The 25342-nt window shown below is 42.8% G+C and overlaps 1 protein-coding gene across 1 annotated transcript in view; it reads right to left on the bottom strand.

Moving 5' to 3' along the window:
* The window catches only part of FAM217B (family with sequence similarity 217 member B), a 70814-nt gene that overhangs the window by 19742 nt on the left and 25730 nt on the right, over positions 1–25342 (bottom strand). The window contains exons 3-4 of the mRNA XM_077252837.1: positions 7664–11761; positions 3981–4263 (exon numbers count right to left, since the gene is read on the bottom strand). Of these exons, the coding sequence (XP_077108952.1) occupies positions 10630–11761 (1132 nt within the window). The 3' untranslated portion in view covers positions 3981–4263; positions 7664–10629. The remainder of the gene's footprint in view (positions 1–3980; positions 4264–7663; positions 11762–25342) is intronic.

The raw sequence follows: 25342 nt of genomic DNA, 5'->3' as shown, positions 1-25342 counted from the left end.
TCACATGTTCATAAGTATTCAGACCCTTTGCTCAGTATTGAGTAGAAGCATCCTTTTGAGCTAATACAGCCATGAGTCTTCTTGGGAATGATGCAACAAGTTTTTCACACCTTAGGTTGGATGGTGAACGTTGGTGGACAGCCATTTTCAGGTCTCTCCAGAGGTGCTCAATTGGGTTTAGGTCAGGGCTCTGGCTGAGACAGTCAAGTATGGTCACAGAGTTGTTCTGAAGCCACTCCTTTGTTATTTTACCTATGTGCTTAGGGTCATTGTCTTGTTGGAAGGTGAACCTTCGGCCAAGTCTGAGGTCCAGAGCACTCTGGAAGAGGTTTTCAACCAGGATATCTCTATACTTGGCCGCATTCATGTTTCCTTCAATGACAGCCAGTCATCCTGTCCCTGCAGCTGAAAAACAACCTCATAGCATGATGCTGCCACCACCATGTTTCACTCTTGGGATTGTATTGGGCAGGTGATGAGCAGTGCTTGGTATTCTCCACACATACCTCTTAGAATTGTCATCAAAAGGTCTATCTTCATCTCATCAGACCAGAGAATCTTATTTCTCATAGTCTGGGAGTCCTTCGTGTATTTTTTTTTTAGCAAACTCTATGTGGGCTTTCATATATCTTGCACTGAGGAGAGGCTTCCGTCGGGCCACTCTGCCATAAAGGCCCAAATGGTGGAGGGCTGCAGTGATAGCTGACTTTGTGGAGCTTTCTCCCATCTCCCTACTGCATCTCTGGAGCTCAGCCAGTGATCTTGTGGTTCTTCTTTACCTCTCTCACCAAGGAGCTTCTCCCTCGATTGCTCAGTTTGGCTGGACGGCCAGGTCTAGGAAGACTTCTGGTGCTACCAAACTTCTTCCATTTAAGGATTATGGAGGCCACTGTGCTCTTAGGAACCCTGAGTGCTGCAGAAATTCTTTTGTAACCTTGGCCAGATCTGTGCCTTGCCACAATTCTGTCTCTGAGCTCCTTGACCAGTTCTTTTGACCTCATGATTCTCATTTGGTCTGACAGCATGTGACTTAAATATGAATGTCTGACTGAGAAAAGGGTTTGAATACTTATGACCATGAGATATTTCAGTTTTTCTTTAATAAAATTAAAACATTTCTGGGGGGGGGGGGGGTTTCTGTCAAGATGGGGTGCAGAGTGTACATTAATGTGAAAAAATGAACTTTTTTGAATAACCACATGGCTGCAATGAAACAAAGAGTGAAGAATGTAAAGGGGTCTGAATACTTTCCGTACCCACTGTACATTGTCAGATTTTTTTCATTATAGAGTTGTGTATTTCAATAATGTATTTTAAAAGGCCTCCTATAATTTAGACAGAGAGTCATAGTTATCTGTTTTGTAAGACTGGCAGCATTTATGAAAATGAGATTTCATTCTAATAACAGCTGAGGCCAGCTTGTCACTGAATCCTCTACAACATTAACGGGGCACTCCGGGGAGATAAAAAATTATTATAATCGCCTAGCTTTTGTAAACAATAAAGATATGAACTGCTATTTGTACCCCTGTGAGTACTTGTAATTCTGTGTGACATAGAGCTGCTGCTCCTCCCTTATGGGATGTTACGTCACAGATCAGGAGGCGTGGCTTGCTCCTGGGTTCTAGTAGCAGCAAGTCCTCTGATCTCTTCTTCATTGTAATCCATGGTGAAGGGGTGTGGCCTGCTCCTGACTTCTAGTAGCAGCAGCCAGCTCCCCAGATGTCGCCATGGCTTCTAGCAAGAAGCAGGCCTCACCTTGGACTGCAGTGAAGGAGACATTATCAATAATAATAATAATCCTTATAATAATAATCTTTATTTTTATATAGCGCTAACATATTCCTCAGCGATTTACAGTTTTGCACAAATTATCATCGCTGTCCTCGATGAGGCTCACAATCTAAACTCCCTATCAGTATGTCTTTGGAATGTGGGAGGAAACCGGAGTACCCAGAGGAAACCCACGCAAACAGCTGAGCTGTGTATAACCCTTCCCACACCACTGATTGGCAGATTTTTGTGTACACTATGCATAGGCAGAAATCTGCCAATCAGTTGTGGGGAAGGGATTACACAGAACAGTAGGACTACATCGCAGGAGACAACTAGTGCTTTAGGGATAATCCTCTGCTAGTAAAACAGTGGTTTTATTTAAAATATAACAAGCAGCCCAGTAAGTGACAAATCACTGGATGCAGGGTCTGTGTTCCAACATCATACTGCTCTCAGATTAAATAGCATAAACCTGCTAACAGATTCCCTTTAAGTGTCTTATTCCTGGGGATTACATTTCTGGGAAAGAAAGGGGTCATATGTCTACAAATACAGTGCCTACAAGTAGTATTCAACCCCCTGCAGATTTAGTAGGTTTAATAAGATGCAAATAAGTTAGAGCCTTCAAACTTCAAACAAGAGCAGGATTTATTAACAGATGCATAAATCTTACAAACCAAAAAGTTTTGTTGCTCAGTTAAATTTTTATAAATTTTAAACATAAAAGTGTGGGTCAATTATTATTCAACCCCTAGGTTTAATATTTTGTGGAATAACCTTTGTTTGCAATTACAGCTAATAATCGTCTTTTATAAGACCTGATCAGGCCGGCACAGGTCTCTGGAGTTATCTTGGCCCACTCCTCCATGCAGATTTTCTCCAAGTTATCTAGGTTCTTTGGGTGTCTCATGTGGACTTTAATCTTGAGCTCCTTCCACAAGTTTTCAATTGGGTTAAGGTCAGGAGACTGACTAGGCCACTGCAACACCTTGATTTTTTGCCTCTTGAACCAGGCCTTGGTTTTCTTGGCTGTGTGCTTTGGGTCATTGTCTTGTTGAAAGATGAAATGACGACCCATCTTAAGATCCTTGATGGAGGAGCGGAGGTTCTTGGCCAAAATCTCCAGGTAGGCCGTGCTATCCATCTTCCCATGGATGCGGACCAGATGGGCAGGCCCCTTGGCTGAGAAACAGCCCCACAGCATGATGCTGCCACCACCATGCTTGACTGTAGGGATGGTATTCTTGGGGTCGTATGCAGTGCCATCCAGTCTCCAAACGTCACGTGTGTGGTTGGCACCAAAGATCTCGATCTTGGTCTCATCAGACCAGAGAACCTTGAACCAGTCAGTCTCAGAGTCCTCCAAGTGATCATGAGCAAACTGTAGACGAGCCTTGACATGACGCTTTGAAAGTAAAGGTACCTTACGGGCTCGTCTGGAACGGAGACCATTGCGGTGGAGTACGTTACTTATGGTATTGACTGAAAACAATGTCCCCACTGCCATGAGATCTTCCCGGAGCTCCTTCCTTGTTGTCCTTGGGTTAGCCTTGACTCTTCAGACAAGCCTGGCCTCGGCACGGGAGGAAACTTTCAAAGGCTGTACAGGCCGTGGAAGGCTAACAGTAGTTCCATAAGCCTTCCACTTCCGGATGATGCTCCCAACAGTGGAGACAGGTAGGCCCAACTCCTTGGAAAGGGTTTTGTACCCCTTGCCAGCCTTGTGACCCTCCACGATCTTGTCTCTGATGGCCTTGGAATGCTCCTTTGTCTTTCCCATGTTGACCATGTATGAGTGCTGTTCACAAGTTTGGGGAGGGTCTTAAATAGTCAGAAAAGGCTGGAAAAAGAGATAATTAATCCAAACATGTGAAGCTCATTGTTCTTTGTGCCTGAACTACTTCTTAATACTTTAGGGGAATCAAACAGAATTCTGGTGGGTTGAGGGGTTGAATAATAAATGACCCTCTGAAAAAACTTTTCCCAATTTAAAAAAAAAAAATAAAGAAATAACATTCTTTTTTGCTGCAGTGCATTTCACACTTCCAGGCTGATCTACAGTCCAAATGTCACAATGCCAAGTTAATTCCAAATGTGTAAACCTGCTAAATCTGCAGGGGGTTGAATACTACTTGTAGGCACTGTAAATAACGCAGTTGTCACGCAAGCATGCTTATAGAAAAAAGCAAAAAAAGCCAGCTCACCGATCCTGAAGAGAAGCACGGAACCCAGTCCTGATAAGACGTGAAGGTACAATGAAATAAAGCGAATGTTCCAGCTTCTTCTGAATAAAATATAAATCTTTAATCCAAATGGTTAAAATCGTACATGCTCCTAGGACATCACCATGAGCCCTGTGAGGAAAGCGACGCGTTTCGACTGCGACAGCAGTCTTTATCCAAGCTGGTCTATCAGGTTATGCGCACCGGTATAAAAAGACCCAAATACCAATCAACAGTCTCCAATGGATCACATGATTGAAAGGTCCTGAAATGTACAAGTTAAAATGAAACAAATAGAACCTGTTTTACAAATGAAACAAAATATGCTACATAACACACCAAAAAAAGAGAAAATATATATAAAAACAATGTGAAAGTACATGTTTCATTATTAGCATTTGTCATATTGCAACATTATTTCGTTCTTACTATTAAGACCGTCAGGAAACCTAGTGCCCAACACAAAAATCTAATAAGCTTCACGGGTGAGTAAAAGTCTATGCATGTCACCACCGCGATAAGGTTTAATCAACCTCTCAATGCCAGTAACCCGGAAAGATGAAATATCACGTGAATGGTTATCAATAAAATGTTTGGCTGTGGAAGAAATGTTGCGGTTAATATTCCTTACATTGGAAATATCATATAAATGCTCCGAAATGCGGTTTTTTAGTTTGCAGATAGTGCACCCTACATAAGCCTTATTACATATAATGCAATCAATTTTGTACACAACGAAACGTGTGTTACAATTGATAAACCCTTGTATATTAAAGGTATTAGCGTTATTATAATCATTGAACGATTTAGTAACAGTCTTTTGTCTACATGTGGAACAATTCAAGACATTACATTTATAGCTGCCTTTACAACTCAACCAAGTTGAATGTGATCTACATGAACCAGATGTGCTAGGTGACAAAATATTACCCAGAGTGGGTGCTCTCCTAGCTACAATGTTACAGCCCCCTTGCAGGATCTTAACAAGAATTTCGATCCTCATATAAAATTGGAATGGATTTATTAATAATGGCTTTAATGTCATTGAATTGAGGGCTGTACTGGAGGCATACAAAAGGTCTGTCCGCACGTTGGTTAGTGTCTGAATTGTTTTTCCTGTTACTATTCTTGTTCCTGTCATTAATTACCCGTGATACAGTAAGGTCATCTTGATTTTTGTGGGAAACTATATTAAGAGCTCTGTTTAACATCCAGTTGGGGTAACCACGTTTGTTGAATCTAGTGCACGATTTAACCAGATCCTGTTCGAGAGCATTGTTGTTGTTACAATTTCGTTTTAACCTTGTAAACTCTCCCACAGGAATCGATGTGGGAGAGTTTACAAGGTTAAACCCCCTGTATAGCCCTGAAAAACCTTTTTTATTTTTCCTGCGCTGTATTCTAATCAGGTCAATCCGATCAGATGGGCCTGGCTTCGGGCCACTCCACACCTCTCCCTGGCTGGTGCTCGGTATCGTGGACGTGGATGATGCCTCCTGCGTCATCCTTTTTGCAGGGAGGATTTTTGCAACTGCGCAGACAAATCGTGTCTCGCGCTTGCGCAGTATGATTGTCCAACTGCGGGCAAAGCTGAAAAGCAGAAGTGCACATGCAGCGGCAAATGTATTTCCTGTACATGGAAGTAGTTCCAGTACATAAACCGGAAATACGTTTGAAGTCACCGCTGCTCACTGATCCTTCGCTAGCAGCAGCTCATTCACCAGTAGTTCTCAGCCTGGACGGTCGCATCGTGGCTCCATCCAGGTTGAAAACTATTAATCACCAGACTTGAATTATGGCGTGGGACAAAACGTCGGACAGGTGAGGGGGATATTGTTTTTTATTTTTGTTTTATTGCAGGAGACGAGGGCTTCAATGGAATGGGCGTTCGGTGAGTGTAACTGTGCTTCTTATTTTTAAATAAAAATAGAAAAGTGTGTTTTTCTATTCTTGATAACCAGCCTTGCTAATGCTGACAGCTGAGGGTTGCAGCCCCCAGCAGTCAGTTTTGCCTGGATGGTTATAGAAAATACAGGGGAACCCATGTCGGATTTTGTATGTATTTACAGCACAAGAAGTGGGTGATGAATACTCCCATCAGCCGCCACCTGCTCTCACTGTTATTAGCGGCATCAGCTGAAGGGAGTAAGGCCGGGATCACACATACGCGAGATACGGCCGAGTCTCGCAGGTGAAATCCCTCCTCTGGCACCGGCACTCCGGAGCGGAGCGTGCAGCCGCACAGCAACACATGGAGCTGCACTCTCTGCTCCCAAGTACCTGCGCCAGAGGAGGGATTTCACCTGCGAGACTCGACCGTATCACGCGTATGTCTGATCCCGGCCCAATAGTCCCATCAGCAGCCGCCTGCTGTCGCTGTTATAAGTTGAATATAACTCTCTTCATTCTACCCTGCTGGCGCCGATTGCTGCCAGAGCAGGTGAGAATGATGAGAGCGGTCTTCAGCACCCGGCGCTGGGGAACAGCGCAAACTGTACCGCTGCATCCCAGGAGCTGGTACATGTCACATGGATGATATTCCTGTATGTCATCCGTGTGCGGGATATTTTGCGGCTTGTGCTGCTGTTAAAAAAGATATGTCAGCGTATTTTGCCGATGGACACACAATCCATGGACACACAATCCATGGAAGCACAATGACATGTGCACAGATCCATTCACTTAAATGGGTCTACATGTGTCTCCAGGATGTGTCTCCGGGAGCTCCAGCAGTTTTGCCTTGAGGAATGGGCAAAAATCTCAGTGGCAAGATTTGGAAAGCTCATTGAGACATATCCAAAGCGACTTGCAGCAGTCATTGCCACAAAACGAACCACTACAAAGTCCAGACTTTAGGGGGGTGAATAGTTATGCACACCGAAGTTTTCAGTTATTTCGTCCTATTTGCTTGCTTCACAATAAAAACAATTTTAGGCATGTTCTTTACAAAAACTGATGCAAACCCTCAAAAAACAGTGAAATTCCAGGTTGTGAGGTAGCAAAACATGAAAAATGCCAAGGGAATACTTTCAAAAGCCACTGTAAGTAGCTTAGTAAGGTCACATTCAGGTGCCTTTGATTTTTCTTGTATGCAAAAACGGTGTGAGTTTCATCACTGTTTTTTAAGAGTTTCATCAGCTTGGTCAGAATGTCAGTTTTAGCATCAGCGTTAGGTCAGAGTTTCATCAGTTTTTCTTGGCTGAAAACAAATCTGATGGAGGTTTCTTAAAGGAACTTGCAGCACAGAATGACTGTTCAAACTAAGTCCCGCCACTTGGTGTTTCTTGGTGGAGCCAATCATTTAAGTACACCTGCTTGTCTTACCTCAATATAAAATAAAATTAATCAGATCGGTAAATGATGTAACGCAAAAAAAAAGGATCAAAAACGCCAGAATTACTTTTTTTTTGCCTGCCACACCAATTGCAATTAAGTACAGTAAGAGGCGATTAAAACATCTTATCTACCCCAAAATAGAATCAGTAAAAACTTCAGCTCAGTGATCAAAAATAAGCCATCACCCAGCCCCATATCTAGAAAAATGAAAAAGTTACGGGTCTCAGAAAATGGCAACAAAAGCAAATTTTTTTCTTGCAAATTTCTTTTCTGGACTACTTAAATAAAAAAAATTATACAATGTTTAGTATCTGCGTGCTCGTACTCACCTGGAGAATCACATTGCCTGTTCAGTTCTGCTAAATAGTAAACATGGTGAAAAGAAAAAAAAACAACAACAATTGTGAAATTGTACTTGGAATTTTTTTTCCTGCTTTCTGGTGCATCACATGATGAAATTAATGGTGTCATTCAAAAGAACAACTTGTCCTACAAAAAACAAGCCCTCATTCTGCTATATTGGTGGAAAAATAAAAAAGTTATGGCTCTTGGAAGAAGAGGAGGAAAAAATAAAAATGAAAAATGGCCATAGCGTGAATGGGTTAAAGAAGAGTTTATGGCAGTTTCTCTATCATCATCACCAGGAATATAATGACAGGTGACACCTCTATACACAGCTTATAGCACAGTATACAGGAATCACAATAATGTCACAGCTCACCCCCTCCCTTCATAATTACCTTTGTACACATTCATTAGATGCTTCAATACAAAACACTTGGCTAATGTACAAGTATTTTTCCTGAAACAAAAAGTTATAATCGAAAAAAGGGTGAAATTTGCAAGATTTCTAATTTTTATTTTTAATATTGTAAAAAAAACATTGCCAAAAATACATTTAAAACAAAAACCTGATTTCAAGAATAGCTCTTTTTCTGATGATACATTCATATTAAGACTATGTTCACATATCTCAGATATGCATTCAAATGTTTAGGAAAACACTTTTATATATGTAACTTAGTAAATAGAGCAGACACTCTCCCTTTTACGGGTCCTGCATTGTCTCTCCACCACTGCTCCAGTTTTTGACTACAGCTGTGAAGTTGACAGCTCACATCACCACTGCAGTCAATCGCTGAGCTCGACACCTTGCACAGTCTACATTGGCAGAGCTGCAGAACTTGATGATTGTTGCCAGTGTTTATGTGTGTTGTCAACATGACATCACTGTTTCACTTGAAACACCAAGCCAGCGCCCGAACTGAGGCTTAAGGACATGCACTGGGTTTAATAAAACAGACATATGGATCCAATAAATAAAACGTGTGACTGGTTTCATCAAACTCTTTAGGTCAGTGTGCTGTCTGTAATAAAAATGGGCAGCACATGGAGGAGAAATATACAGGTGCTTCTCACAAAATTAGAATATCATCAAAAAGTTAATTTATTTCAGTTCTTCAATACAAAAAGTGAAACTCATATTATTATTATTTATTACAAACAGTCATTAAAAACAGAGTGATCTATTCCATGGGTTTATTTCTGTTAATGTTGATGATTATAGCTTACAGCCAATGAAAAACCAAAAGTCATTATCTCAGTAAATTAGAATAATTAACAAAAGACACCTGGAAAGGCTTCCTAAGCGTTTAAAAAGGTCCCTTACTCTGTTTCAGTAGGCTCCACAATCATGGGGAAGACAGCTGACTTGACAGATGTCCAGAAGGCACAATCATTGACACGCTCCACAAGGAGGGTAAGCCACAAAAGGTCATTGCTACAGAAGCTGGCTGTTCACAGAGTGGAGTGCTGTATCCAAACATATTAGTGGAAAGTTGAGTGGAAGGAAAAAGCATGGTAGAAAAAGGTGCACAAGCAACCGGGATAACCACAGCCTTGAAAGGATTGTTAAGAAAATACCATTCAAAAATTTGGGGGAGATTCACAAGGAGTGGACTGCTGCTGGAGTCATTGCTTCAAGAGCCACCACACACAGATGTATAAAGGACATGGGCTACAAGTGTCGCTTTCCTGGTGTTAAGCCACTCATGACGAATAGACAACGTCAGAAGCGTCTTACCTGGGCCAAGGAGAAAAAGAGCTGGACTGCTCAGTGGTCCAAGGTGTTGTTTTCAGATGAAAGTAAATTTTGCATTTCATTTGGAAATAAAGAAGATTGTAGGAAGATCAGAGAGGCACACAATCCAAGCTGCTTAGGGTCTAATGTGAAGTTTCCACAATCAGTGATGGTTTGAGGAGCCATGTTATCTGCTGGTGTAGGTCCACTGAGTTTTATCAAGACCAAAGTCAGCACAGCCGTCTACCAGGAAATTTTAGAGCACTTCATGCTTCCCTCTGCTGACAAGCGTTTTGGAGATGGAAATTTCATTCTCCAGCGGGACTTGGCACCTGTCCACACTACAATAAGTACCAACACCTGGTTTAAAAAGAACAGTATAACTGTGCTTGATTGACCAGCAAACTCACCTGACCATAACCCCTTTGAGAATCTATGGGGTATTGTCAAGAGGAAGATGAAAGGCCCCAGACCCAAAAATGCAGACGAGCTGAAGGCTGCTATCAAAGCAACCTGGGCTTCCATAACACCTCAGCAGTGCCACAGGCTGATCGCCTCCATGCCACGCCGCATTAATGCAGTAATTGATTCAAAAGTAGCCCCGACCAAGTATTGAGTGCATTTACTGAACATACATATCACTAGGCCAACATTTCGGATTTTAACATCATTTTTCTAGCTGCTGTTATAAAGTATTCTAATTTACTGCGATAATGACTTTTGGGTTTTCATTTGCTGTAAGCCATAATCATCAACATTAACAGAAATAAACACTTGAAATAGATCACTCTGTTTGTAATGACTCTATATAATATATAGATTGTGAGCTCTCGCGGGCAGGGTCCTCTCTCTTTATGTACCCATCGTAACTTGTATTGATTAAGATTGTTGTACTTGTTTTTTATTATGTATACCCCTACTGAGATGTAAAGCGCTATGGAATAAATGGCGCTATATTAGTAAATAATAATAATAATATGAGTTTCACTTTTTGTATTGAAGAACTGGAATAAATTAACTTTTTGATGATATTCTAATTTTGTGAGAAGCACCTGTAGATGTGTATATGTAGCCTAAGGGAAGATTCAGAAGTGATGTGAACTGAGCCTTATTTTGATCTGTATAAGTGCTTTCCGGTTTCCCTATATTTAAAAGAAGAAAGGTAGACCATGCCATATATACTATGTTTTTACTTTCGGTAACAATATTTGGTTTTTACTTTTTTCTTTCTAATATACAGTGTCTATTTGTGACATTATTACTGACTGACAGTTCACTTTTCCTTATTTTGCCGGCTTTTGTCTGCTTTGGGATGCTTTCAGCACTACTGGAAACAAACGTTTGCCTCTGGGGTCTAATATTGCCAGCACACTGTATTTTAGGATCACTTATTAACACATTTTTTGTTTGCTGACAGCTTGTGGTTGATTTTTTCTTACATCTAACATCCTGAGTTTGTTTTGGTGCAGATTGGTGTACGTCCACTGTTCCAGAAACTTTTGAGCAATTTTTCCGCAAACATGTTGCAACATAAGGTTCCCGGTGGGTATATTTTTTGTGATAATTTTTATCTTGTCCGGTGCTTGTTTTGGTGACATTGTCTGAATTAGACACATTTTTACTGGGAAATGGACTCGGCCATGGTTTACATTTTCCCGGAGATTTTCCATTTCGGCATGGTGCAGGAACCGTCTGAGGTCTCAACTTTCCCATTTTTGTCTTTTCAGATTGCACAGTTTGCATTTGAAGCCATTCTAAATGGAGAAGACGGTCAACATATCTTTCTAGGGGGGCTGAAGCTGTGGATTGTAGTGTATTTTTGCCTTCTTTATTTACATACATGGAGACCTCACGAAGGTTCCAGGTGTTGTAAGGCGGGGGAAGGAAATCTGGATACTCGTATTCTTTGCTTTTATGTTCTACATATTCACTGAAATATCCAGGTTTGATCTCTTCAGCTCGTAAATTGAGTTTAGGAGGTGTAAGTGGTGATGGTGGGATGGGAACTCTTTCTGAATCCGAAAGGTCACTGGCGCTGTCTTCATCTTCTTTTGAGAGCCGAACCGATTCAAAGTCCAGGAATAGCTTTTCTAAAGATTGTCTTCTGTACTGAGAGCAAGTCACATTCTCAGCGGATGACATATTTCTTAGAGCCCATGCAGCCTCCGGTTGTTTCCAGGATTCAACAGGTTGTAGCAAGCTACTGTCTGCAGCGTTGGAAAAATGTTCTGAACTGTTTTCTGCAGTAGGGGTGTCATTTATATTCTGGTTTCCATAACAACATTCATTTAATGACTCCTTTTTCATCTTTTGCAGTTTAATTTTTTCATAAGAAGAAAAACTAGAACTGGGAAAAAAAACAAAAAAAACGACATCTTATATAACAGTGAAACTATAAAATCTGTTTAAGCAAGAAGAAATATAATCTTTATTAAAACTCATCATCACTTATGCCTACATACTGTACTCTTATGTGACACATTGGTAGACATACAGAAAATCTATGTCTGTACAACAAATATCACAAATAATCATTTTCACTTGGTGGTGATTTTATATATATTGAAAAAAATAACGAATAGATTTTTCTGCTTGCCATAAAGACACTTTATCATATAATACATTGGAGGAAGCAGCACGATGGATACAGTCCTAAGACTAGGCAGGCGGTAGGCAGAAAAAAGGGTTGTCTCTGCCCGGTGGGCTATAATCTTTCCTTAAATAATCAGGAATCACAGTTTTGTGGCAAAAAAAAAAAAATGTAAGCCTTCATTTATACATCTTTTTTCACATATTTGTTCTATCAGTGTTTTTCATGAACAGATCAAATACTCATTATAATCTATGAAGCTGTTAAAATGTCTGTGTTTTATTGCGTACAGAATGTTTGAGAGGAAAAAAACAAGAAAAATCGAGACATAAGTGTTTGTGAATCACAAACACTTATGTCTCGATTTTTCTTGTTTTTTTCCTCTCAAACATTCTGTACGCAATAAAACACAGACATTTTAACAGCTTCATAGATTATAATGAGTATTTGATCTGTTCATGAAAAACACTGATAGAACAAATATGTGAAAAAAGATGTATAAATGAAGGCTTACAAATTGTGATCCATGTTATGAATCAATCTAGCCAAAGCAAGTCAATGGATCTGTGGAAAAAATGGACAATGTAAGGATCGGCAATAAAGTGTAATCTATTTTACACACCTAAATGTCCTCTCTATGTGATTATCAGAATTAGCCAGGAGAGACAATTTTAAATTAAAACATAACTTTTAATACGTATATCCTATTAGGCCGGTTTCACACGTCAGTGTCTCCAGTACGTGAGGTGACAGTTTCCTCACGTACCGGAGCCACTGACACACGTAGACCCATTAAAATCAATGCATCTGTTCAGATGTCATTGATTTTTTTGCGGACCGTGTCTCCGTGTGCCAAACACGGAGACATGTCAGTGTTCGTGGGAGCGCACGTATTACACGGACCCATTAAAGTCAATGGGTCCGTGTAAAACACAGACCTCACACGGACGTTCTCCGTGTGCGGTCCCTGTGGCGTGCAGGAGACAGCGCTACAGTAAGCGCTGTCCCCCCCACATGGTGCTGAAGCCGCGATTCATATCTTCTGTGCAGCAGCGTTTGCTGCATAGAAGATATGAATAATAGTGTTTAAATGAAAGATCTACCTGTCTGCCGCCCCCCCACCCCCTGTGCGCCCCCCCGCTGTTCAGAAAATACTCACCCGCTCCCACGTTGGCTGTCGCTGCTTCCTGGTCTGGCCGCGGCTTCTACTGTATGCGGTCACGTGGGGCCGCTCATTTACAATCATGAATAGTTGGCTCCGCTCCTATGGGAGGTGGAGCCGCCTATTCATGACTGTAAATGAGCGGCCCCACGTGACCGCATACAGTGGAAGCCGCGGCCAGACCAGGAAGGAGCGACAGCCAACGAGGGAAGCGGGTGAGTATTTTCTGAACAGCGGGGGGGGCGCACAGGGGGGGGGCGGCGGACAGGTAGATCTTTCATTTAAACACTATTATTCATATCTTCTATGCAGCAAACGCTGCTGCACAGAAGATATGAATTGCGGCTTCAGCACGATGCAGGGGACAGCGCTAAACTTTAGCGCTGTCTCCTGCACGCTCCGTGTAGTACCCACTTGCCACACGGGCGGCACACGTGTGCCGCACATATGGCCTACGTGAGCTCACGGGCACACGGACACCGATAACTCCGGTACCGATTTTTTCCGGTACCGGAATTATCTGGACGTGTGGGACAGCCCTAAAAACAATGGATAACTAACAACAAACAACCTGTGATAAAGTGCAACAGTGCTCAATAAAAAAATTGTTTAATCTCCCCAAGTTTGTAGTTTTCTTTCTGCTGCCTTAGGCACAGAAAAACAGTCTGAACCCGAACCAGGGTGACTGGACATATGAGGCACCTGCCACTGCAGGAGCCATTAAAACTCCCACATTTTCTATGTTTCTCTCCCCTGATGAATCCCCCGAAGGGGGGAGGAAACACGTAGGGAGATTCTACATGGTTTGGTGGGTACAATTAAGCAGCCTTACTAGGGGACTGTCCTTGTAAGGGCAGGAGTACTTTAGGGGCATGACTGGAGTATAGTAGAAACCATTTAGCTTCTCCCCTGATATATAAAGATGTCATGTGTACTCCTGCGTATTTGTAACCAGCAGAAAGAAAACTACAAACTTATAATAATAATAATAATAATTTTTATTTATATAGCGCCAACATATTCCGCAGCGCTTTACAACTTATAGAGGGGACTTGTACAGACAATAGACATTACAGCATAACAGAAATCACAGTTCAAAACAGATACCAGGAGGAATGAGGGCCCTGCTCGCAAGCTTACAACCTATGAGGAAAAGGGGAGACACGAGAGGTGGATGGTAACAATTGCTTTAGTTATTTGGACCAGCCATAGTGTAAGGCTCGGGTGTTCATGTAAAGCTGCATGAACCAGTTAACAGGCTAAGTATGTAGCAGTACAGACACAGAGGCTATTAACTGCATAAAGTGTATGAGAACATGATGCGAGGAACCTGATTATGTTTTTTTTGTTTGTTTGTTTTTTTTTAATAGGCCACACAGGGATAGTTAGGTTAATGCGTTGAGGCGGTAGGCCAGTCTGAACAAATGCGTTTTTAGGGCACGCTTAAAACTGTGGGGATTGGGGATTAATCGTATTAACCTGGGTAGTGCATTCCAAAGAATCGGCGCAGCACGTGTAAAGTCTTGGAGACGGGAATGGGAGGTTCTGATTATTGAGGATGCTAACCTGAGGTCATTAGCGGAGCGGAGGGCACGGGTAGGGTGGTAGACTGAGACCAGAGAGGAGATGTAGGGTGGTGCTGAGCCATGGAGTGCTTTGTGGATGAGGGTAGTAGTTTTGTGCTGGATTCTGGAGTGGATGGGTAGCCAGTGTAATGACTGGCACAAGGTAGAGGCATCGGTGTAAAGGTTGGTGAGGAATATGATCCTGGCAGCAGCATTCAGGACAGATTGGAGCGGGGAGAGTTTGGTAAGAGGGAGGCCGATTAGTAGAGAGTTACAATAGTCCAGACGAGAATGAATAAGTGAGACAGTAAGAGTTTTTGCAGAGTCGAAAGTAAGAAAAGGGCGAATTCTAGAAATGTTTTTGAGATGCAGATAAGAAGAGCGAGCCAATGATCGGATGTGGGGGTGAATGAAAGCTCGGAATCAAGGATGACCCCAAGGCAGCCGGCATGTTGCTTTGGAGTAATGATGGAACCGCACACGGAGATGGCAATGTCAGGCAAAGGTAGGTTAGTAGAGGGAGAGAACACGAGGAGTTCAGTTTTTGACAGGTTCAGTTTCAGATAGAGGGAGGACATGATCTTAGAGACAGCGGTAAGACAATCACTGGTGTTTTCTAAGAAGGTCGGCGTGAAAGCAGGAGAAGAGGTGTATAATTGGGTGTCGTCAGCATAGAGATGGTACTGGAAACCAAATCTACTGATTGTTTGTCCAATAGGGGCAGTATACAAAGAGAAGAGGAGGGGGCCTAGGACTGATCCTTGAGGAACCCCAACAGTAAAGGGAAGGTGAGAGGAGGAGGAACCAGCAAAACATACAGTGAAGGATCGGTCAGAGAGATAGGAGGAGAACCAAGAGAGAACGGTGTCCTTGATGCCGATGGAGCGGAGCATAGTGAGGAGGAGCTGATGATCCACAATGTCGAATGCTGCGGAGAGATCCAAGAGAATTAGCATGGAGTAGTGACCATTAGATTTAGCTGTTAGTAGGTCATTAGAGACTTTAGTGAGGGCAGTTTCAGTAGAGTGTAAAGAGCGGAAGCCAGATTGAAGAGGGTGAGATTGGTGAGATTAAACTATTTTTTTATTGAGCACTGGTAATTTTGATCTCTGTTGCACTTTATCACAGGTTGTTGAGAATTATCCAATGTTTTTAATAGGATATACGTATTAAAAGTTATGTTTTAGTTTAAAATTGTCTCTCCTGGCTAATTCTGAAAAAATTGACAACACACATATGTTATCTGTGATCCATGTTTCATCTATGTGACGTACACCAATTTTTTACTGTTTAACAGGCAGGTCAAGCTTGGAAAACTTTTTGTATACATGAAAAACTGATGAAACACAAATGTAAAAAACTGACACATTGACTAAACACTGATGAAAATCTGAATTTTCACGTACAAGAATAAACGCAAGTCTGAATGAGACCTAACAACCACAGGAACCAACATGACCTAAATCTGTGGCAGAGAAACTCGGTTACAGGCAACCAGGACTGATCCTTATTAAAGTTAACACATAAGAATAGGGTGGGAGCTGTATGCAGTGGGATAAAAATTTTAGATTGAGAACAAGAATCCAATTTTCTCATTATAATATTAAGAGCATATCACTGTGGGACGTTCTAGAGCACTTCCAGTGGGTAGAAAAAAAACTAGCTGACCATGCAGACCGCCTAGCACAAAGTCCCATGTTCACACACCCAGCAAAAGAAGGTGATTACCACCAGAAATGTCACTTTCTAGAAAAGGAATTGGGAAGAAACACATGGAAGGAATGTTCTTGAAGCACAGATAAGACCAGGGTGAAGGCCAAAGTTTTCATCAGAGGGAGAGAGCTAGAATGATGGCCCTAAATGTTATGAGGTTGGAGCAGACACTTCCTCGTTGTTCAGTGGTGTATTGGGTGAACACTGCTCCACAGCCCAAGAGAATAGCATTGGGAGTCGCTAAAGGGAAGGAAAAACTTGGCACAGAGAAGAGTGAGGGAAGTCAACTACCAAATTGTCTCTTCAGAGAGGAAGAGGACTACAAATCTAGTGACACCTACTGGAAGTAACAATCCTAAAAGTCGATATCGACTCTTTTATCGTAAGTCATGTGTTAAGGCTCGTTAAAAAGTTAATATTGACTTTAAGGATTGCTACTTCCAATAGGTGGCACTAGAGTTTAAGTCATCTTCCTCATTGAAGAGACAGTTTGTATGGAGGAAGAAACACCTGACCCACACAAATGTCAAAGGTCATTCTCAGGAATTCCATGCACTGCTATTGTGTGATAGATACATGACTTCTGATGGCTGGAAATACAACCAAAGAGTTTCAGGGAGTCCAAGGTGATATGAAGACTGGACAGAATTTTCAGTGTTGGAAGGAGTCTTCACCACTGGAGAAGTCCCATGAGTAAAGCAAGAACATTGGTGAAGACCCAGGGAGCTGTCACACATCGTAACAGGAGAGTGAAAAACTGGAAACTTGAGAACCATTAGCAATGCGAAAGACGGAGACACTGGTGAGAATGTCTGGGGTTTTTCTTGGGAATAGAGCATGATACCTGAGAAAAAGAAGAAAATCTACTAACAGATAGGACTGAAAATCTGGCAGAGCAACCAAAGACAAATCCGTGTCCCATAAATGTGATGCAGCTGCAGGGGTCAGAAGAGCTGTGTCTCTAACGAATTCCCACAAGAAATGAGGCCTGAGGAGCATTGGTTAGGAATATAGAGATTGACTTTCGAAATCTGGGAGGATAGTGTATGTCTCTGGTTGCAGCCTAGAGAGGGGGAGATGCCAGTGACTTGTGTGAAATACCTCACAGGCCTTCGAGCTCAGGTAGAAAGAGGGGAGGATCTACAGAGGCCAAAGGATTCCAAGTAGGCCCAATACAATGCCTGAAATGCCCTCAAAAGGGCACAGGGGACATAAGAAGAAACAACCAACTTACAAGGGTTTGGGGGTTAAGTATGCCAGGTGCTACTTGCCTGTTTGACATCTTTGGGCACCTGAAAGATCACTACTTTACTAGCAATGCACTCTTCTGCAGCAGATTGGTAAGAGGTGACTGGTAAGCAGTTGACACCACAGCCCCCCACCCCCCGGTAGGATCTACTAATGTGGAGTAAAAACTGTAGCCTACCTGGACAAAACAAAATAAACATAGGAGACATCCACACAGCATAAAAAAGAGAATATAAAGTAAAAAAAAAAAAGTAAAAAACAAAAAAGAAAGGTTTAACCCTTTAATCACCGCCAATACGTCTTTTTACAAGCTGCTGTCAGCTGTACACTATAGCTGACAACTTGCTGCATCAGCCAAAATCAGTGTTGGCACAGTCCATATCTGTTTAACCCCTTAGATGATGCTGTCAATAATGACTATATCATATACAGTGGGGCAAAAAAGTATTTAGTCATTCAGCAATAATGCAAGTTCCACCACTTAAAAAGATGAGAGGCGTCTGTAATTTACATCATAGGTAGACCTCAACTATGGGAGACAAACTGAGAAAAAAAAATCCAGAAAATCACATTGTCTGTTTTTTTATCATTTTATTTGCATATTATGGTGGAAAATAAGTATTTGGTCAGAAACAAAATTTCATCTCAATACTTTGTAATATATCCTTTGTTGGCAATGACAGAGGTCAAATGTTTTCTGTAAGTCTTCACAAGGTTGCCACACACTGTTGTTGGTATGTTGGCCCATTCCTCCATGCAGATCTCCTCTAGAGCAGTGATGTTTTTGGCTTTTCGCTTGGCAACACGGACTTTCAACTCCCTCCAAAGGTTTTCTATGGGGTTGAGATCTGGAGACTGGCTAGGCCACTCCAGGACCTTGAAATGCTTCTTACGAAGCCACTCCTTCGTTGCCCTGGCGGTGTGCTTTGGATCATTGTCATGTTGAAAGACCCAGCCACGTTTCATCTTCAATGCCCTTGCTGATGGAAGGAGGTTTGCACTCAAAATCTCACGATACATGGCCCCATTCATTCTTTCATGTACCCGGATCAGTCGTCCTGGCCCCTTTGCAGAGAAACAGCCCCAAAGCATGATGTTTCCAACACCATGCTTTACAGTAGGTATGGTGTTTGATGGATGCAACTCAGTATTCTTTTTCCTCCAAACACGACAAATTGTGTTTCTACCAAACAGTTCCAGTTTGGTTTCATCAGACCATAGGACATTCTCCCCATACTCCTCTGGATCATCCAAATGCTCTCTAGTAAACTTCAGACGGGCCCGGACATGTACTGGCTTAAGCAGTGGGACACGCCTGGCACTGCAGGATCTGAGTCCATGGTGGCATAGTGTGTTACTTATGGTAGGCCTTGTTACATTGGTCCCAGCTCTCTGCAGTTCATTCACTAGGTCCCCCCGCGTGGTTCTGGGATTTTTGCTCACCGTTCTTGTGATCATTCTGACCCCACGGGGTGGGATTTTGCGTGGAGCCCCAGATCGAGGGAGATTATCAGTGGTCTGGAATGTCTTCCATTTTCTAATTATTGCTCCCACTGTTGATTTCTTCACTCCAAGCTGGTTGGCTATTGCAGATTCGGTCTTCCCAGCCTGGTGCAGGGCTACAATTTTGTTTCTGGTGTCCTTTGACAGCTCTTTGGTCTTCACCATAGTGGAGTTTGGAGTCAGACTGTTTGAGGGTGTGCACAGGTGTCTTTTTATACTGATAACAAGTTTAAACAGGTGCCATTACTACAGGTAATGAGTGGAGGAAAGAGGAGACTCTTAAAGAAGAAGTTACAGGTCTGTGAGAGCCAGAAATCTTGATTGTTTGTTTCTGACCAAATACTTATTTTCCACCATAATATGCAAATAAAATGATAAAAAAACAGACAATGTGATTTTCTGGATTTTTTTTTCTCAGTTTGTCTCCCATAGTTGAGGTCTACCTATGATGTAAATTACAGACGCCTCTCATCTTTTTAAGTGGTGGAACTTGCACTATTGCTGAATGACTAAATACTTTTTTGCCCCACTGTAAATGGTTAAAAGAGTGTGGGGGCTCCTTCTTTATCTCCACTGGCACCCTGAGATTGTAATTGTGGGGTCCTGATGTTTGCCATGGCAGTTCACAGCCAAATAGTGGCATTAGAGTCTGCCGGCTATAGAGGCCTGTTCAGAAGTCAGCAACATTTAGGGGATAAAAATATACTTTTTCATTCCTATCATGCCAATTTGTATTAATTCCTGAAAAGCACCTGAAGGATTAATAAACTACCTGACAGCAGTTTTAAGTATGTCAGGGGGTGTTGTTTTTAAAATGGTATCACTTTGGGGTTTTTCCAATATAAAGTCACTTCAAACTCGGATAGGTCCCTAAAAAAATTAATTATGTAGATTTCCATGAAAAAAAATGAAAAATTGCTGCTGCATTTTTAAACCTCCTAAAATGCTAACAAAATAAAATAACATTTTACAAATGGTGCTGATGTAAAGTAAACATTCGGGAAATGTTATTTATTAATGTTTTTCTATGGTATGACTATCTGGATTAAAGGGATAATCATTCAAAGTTTGAAAATTGCTAAATTTTTTTCATTCTCAAATTTCTGACAATTTTTTTTTCATAAATAAACACAAAACATATTGACCTAAATTTACCATTATCAAAAAGTATAATGTGCCACGAAAAAACAATCTCAAAATCACTGGGATTTGTTGTAGTGTTCCAGAGTTATTACTACATAAAGTGACACTGGTCGGAGTTTAAAAATTTGGCCCGGTCACTAAGGAGTTAAAAAAAGCAGCAGACAAGTCCTGTCTGCCTCCATCACAGATTAGGCTCCAATGCCTAGAATTGGAGGAGAGGGTACAGCCAGCGGGTGGGGGATTTGATATTCTACAGTGTCAGCCTCCTATTAGCAGGGTATATTGTCGTGATTCCCAATGGCAGGGACTTAGGCAAAAAACAGACAAGCTCTAGGAAGGATGGTATCTTAGGTAACCGCGATACTGAACCTAACACGCAACTAAAAATAGCCAGGGGGTGTGCCTACGTTGTCTCTAGACACCTCGCGCCAGCCGGAGAACTAACTACCCCTAATAGAGGAATACACAGACCTGACTTGCCTCCAGGGAAACCCCAAAGGTTATAGTAGCCCCCCACATATAATAACGGTTAGGTAAGAGGAAAACCCAAACGCAGTATGAATATAGATTCAGCAAAGCGAGGCCCTCTGACTAGATAGCGGAATATACAAAAGAGGACTTCGCGGTCACCTCAAAACCCTGAACAGCCATCCTGGAATTACCTTAACTCCGTTGTCAACTCATGACACCGGAGTAGCAATTCCAGATCACTAGAGCTTCCAGCCGCACGAGATATGAAAATGCATGCTGGACAAAACAAACACAAAAGCCAAAGATTCAACTTAGCGGACTTGCAGACTTGGAGCAGGAAGCAAGCAACAAGGTGCTCTGATAACATTGATTGCCGGCACTGCAATGACTGGGAAGCCAGACTAAATAGGAGACTCCCAATTTCCTAATGGAAACAGGTGCACTGGAAAAAACAAGACACCAGTCAACCAGTACCACCAGTAACCACCAGAGGGAGCCCAAAAACAGAATTCACAACAGTATATACCCACAGTGCTGTACCCCCCCATGTTAATGAGTAGAAAATCAAATATATATTAAAGCTGCAAAATTTACCTGAACAAACAAGTTATAATCTATTTAAATGCCGATAGCATTCACTCGGTATGTCACCCAACTTTCCATGCATACTTTTCTTACCCTCTGCTGCTAGCATTCACTCGGTATGTCTTTCAACTAACCCCTGCTTTACCCCAATGTTATTTATGCACTTGTTTACTTTGGCTTGATCATATGCATCTGGTCCACTCTTAATTATGTGACCAAGATGAGCACAGACCACTCCTCTCTGCTTCACAACTGAATGCAGTTTCTAGCAAATATATTGCAAGCCGTAAGTCTGCAAGACATCAGTCTGCAGCGTGTATCCTATAAGTGTGAAGATCAGAATTAATTCCAAAACTGAACCAGAAGGGAACTGAAAGTAACTGGGTACAGTCACTGTAAACAATGTTTCTGTTTGTTTTCACTCTCACCCCTATAATCCTTCACTCTCTGGTAACCCCCTAATCCTTACACCCAATAAGGAACTGTTCATCTCTTCCTCAATCCTCCCCACCTATCTCACCTCCTCCTCAGAACTGTTCCTCAACATACAATCCTCTGTCTTCAAACACAGACTGCCGCCTCATGCCCTCTCTTGCTCCCACCTGCTAACACTTTCTCTGCGCCTTCTCACAGCTGGTGATATCTCTCCAAATCCTGGTCCTCTCCACCACATCCCCACAGTCATTTATAACTCCCTTCCACGCTCTATCACAACTTTCCTTAACCTCTCTAACCTTTGTAGCATTTCACCCGCTACGGGTCTAGGGGACACTCGCTTAGGTGCATCGGATGACACTCAGGAGACACGTTTCCTTAAAAGTTCACAGGTTTATTGCTCCATAAACCACATTGCAACAGGAACAACAGGTAAACAGTCTTACATCAGACAGATTAATCCTCAATGTCCATAGTAGAGCTCCGCTCTCTCTCAGACCTGTAGGCACACAGGTCATGCTATGTCCAGCACGTAGGCTCTCCAGCCTAAATGGACTCTGTGTGTTGTTCAGGATGTCTGTCCCCACTTGGAACCGTCCAACACACAGGCCACTCTGCAGTGTCCAGCCGGGACACATGGAAGTGTGTCCACCCTGACACACACCCACACACTCAATCTGAATCCCTTCTACCGCTTGCAGACATAAGTTCCCTACACAATGCGGATTCAGCCGTCGCTGTATATAACCCCAAAGTAGCTGCAGCTCTTGAATCGGTCGCCCGTCACACATACCAAAGCTCTCAAAATCAACAGACAGCCCTGGCACACCAGCCTGACCAAAGAGACAGCTTCCAGGCTTGCTGAGCGGAGATGGGAAAGATCCCACTCCAACGAGGACTTCATCGCATTCAAACAGTCCCTCACTACTTTCAAGGCCACGCTCACTGCAGCAAAACAAACTTACTTCTCATCTCTCATATCCTCCCTGTCTGACAACTCTCATTCATTCGGAAGTACTCCGGAAGTACTATGTCCCTGAAGTCTTTCGCTGTGTTCAGGGACATAGTTTACCGATGCATGCGTACTAATGCTTTTCGGCTTTACCCACAGTTTGGCAAAGCATACTGCGCATGCACAAAAGGCAATTTGAAGGCGCACGCACGGGACCTGTACGTGAACAACGCTATTCACAGAACGGAATGCGTACAGCACGCTGATTTGGGGTGGGGAGGGGGGCCAGAACCAACGCCATCAGACCGGACCGAGGATATTTCCATAGAGCGTGGGAGCAATATAAAAGGTTCTTATGGGGGATTCATGGGGAGACAGGGGGTTTCACAAGTAGCTGGGGAATGTATAGCTCACACTCTATTAGATGATATTTTTAGTTGATAGGCAAAAAAACTGGTGACAGGTTCCCTTTAACTACTGCAACCTCCTGCTCTGTGTCCTCCCCTCTAACACTCTCACGCCCCTCCAGTCTATTCTAACTCTGCTGCCCGACTAATCCACCTGTCCCCCTGCAATTCCACAGCCTCTCCCCTCTGTCAATCCCTGCACTGGCTCCCCATTACCCAAAGACTCCAGTTCAAAACCCTAACCATGGCATACAAAGCCATCCACAACCTGTGTCCTCCATACATCTCTGACTTCGTCACCCTGTACTTACCTACACGCAACCTCCGATCCTCACAAGATCTCCTTCTCTACTCCCCTCTTATCTCCTCTTCCCACAATCGTATACAAGACTTCTCCCGCGCATCACCCCTACTCTGGAACTCTCTACCACAACATATCAGACTCTCGCCTACCATGGAAACCTTCAAAAAGAACCTGAAGACCATCCTCTTCCGACAAGCCTCCAGCCTGCAGTAACCACCAATCCACCAAACCGCTGCACGACCAGCTCTACCCTCACCTACTGTATCCTCACCCATCCCTCGTAGATTGTGAGCCCTCGCGGGCAAGGTCCTCTCTCCTCCTGTACCAGTTGTGACTTGTATTGTTTAAGATTACTGTACTTGTTTTTATTATGTATGCCCCTCCTCACAAATAAAGCACCATGGAATAAATGTCGCTATAAAAGATAAATAATAATAACAATAATAATAAAAGGGTATGCCCATCACAACAATCCATGGCTGCGACGGGAATGTTTGTCATCATGCGCTGTCCACAAGTAGTTGGAGCTAAAGAAACAGTTGAGCAGGCTGACACTGTCCATAACTTCCATAGAAGTGAATGAGAATTACGGAAACACAGTAGCACAGTGAGCCAATCGTTTATTCCTTTGGTAGATAAGCCACTTCCAGAATTTCTTTTAACGTGGCATGCACTATTTACAGCTCTGGCAAAAATTAAGAGACCACCACATCAAAACCCTGTCATGGGCAGCCCAGTCTCCAGCCCTGAACCTTACTGAAAACCTCTGGAATGTAATCAAGAAGATGATGGATAGCCACAAGACATCAGACAAAGAAGAACTGCTTACATTTTTGTACCAGAAGCAGTGTGAAAGACTGGTAGAAAGCATGCCAAGACGCATGAAAGCTGTGATTAAAAATCATGGTTATTCCACAAAATATTGATTTCTGAACTCTTCCTGAATTAAAACATTAGTATTGTTGTTTCTAAATGATTACGAACTTGTTTTCTTTGCTTTATTTGAGGTCTGAAAACACTGTGTTTTTTTTAATTTTGACCATTTTTCTTTGTCAGAAAAAAATACAAAACTTATTGCTTGGAAATTTGGAGACATGTGAGAAGTTTATAGAATAAAAGAACAACTTACCGTATTTTTCGGACTATAACACGCACTTTTCCCCCCAAAAAATGTGAGGAAAATGGGGGGTGCGTTTTATAGTCGTAATGCAGGCTTACCGGCAGTGGTGTGTTGGCGGCGGCAGAGGTGCGGCGGCGTCAGAGGTGCGGGGATGATGAGCGGTATGGCTTGAGCAGCGTCCCTTGCACAGGTGAGGTGACGCAGTGGCCCGGTATCCAATGTGAGCAGCAGAGCCGGGTTAATCACCGGTTTCTCGGTGGTGGCGGCCATCTTCCTGATGCCGCGCGTGCGCAGATGGAGTGCTCTGCTTCCCGGGGCTTCAGGAAAATGGCCGCGGGAAGCCGCGCGTGCGCAGATGGAGATCGCGGCGGCCATTTTCCTGAAGCCGATTTTGCCACCGAGAAACCGGTGATTAACCCGGCTTTGCTGCTCACATTGGATACCGGGCCGCTGCATCACCTCACCTGTGGAAGGGACCCTGCTCACGCCATACCGCTTATTATCCCCGCACCTCTGCCGTCGCCACACCACTGCTGCAACCCCCCAATGGACACCAGGCCGTGGCGTCGCCCACCTAAGTAGGAAGGGACCCTGCTCATGTGCACGCCGTACTGCATCACCCCACCTCTGCCGACACCATGCCTCCTGTGACCCTGCTCTGCCACCGCCAGCCCTCAGGTAAGATACTGTAAATTCGGACAATAAGACGGACTCCCATCTTATAAAAAAA

The sequence above is a fragment of the Ranitomeya variabilis genome, chromosome 4, assembly GCF_051348905.1.
Source record: "Ranitomeya variabilis isolate aRanVar5 chromosome 4, aRanVar5.hap1, whole genome shotgun sequence".
NCBI lineage: Eukaryota > Metazoa > Chordata > Amphibia > Anura > Dendrobatidae > Ranitomeya > Ranitomeya variabilis.
This window is presented reverse-complemented; position numbering and strand designations above follow the sequence as displayed.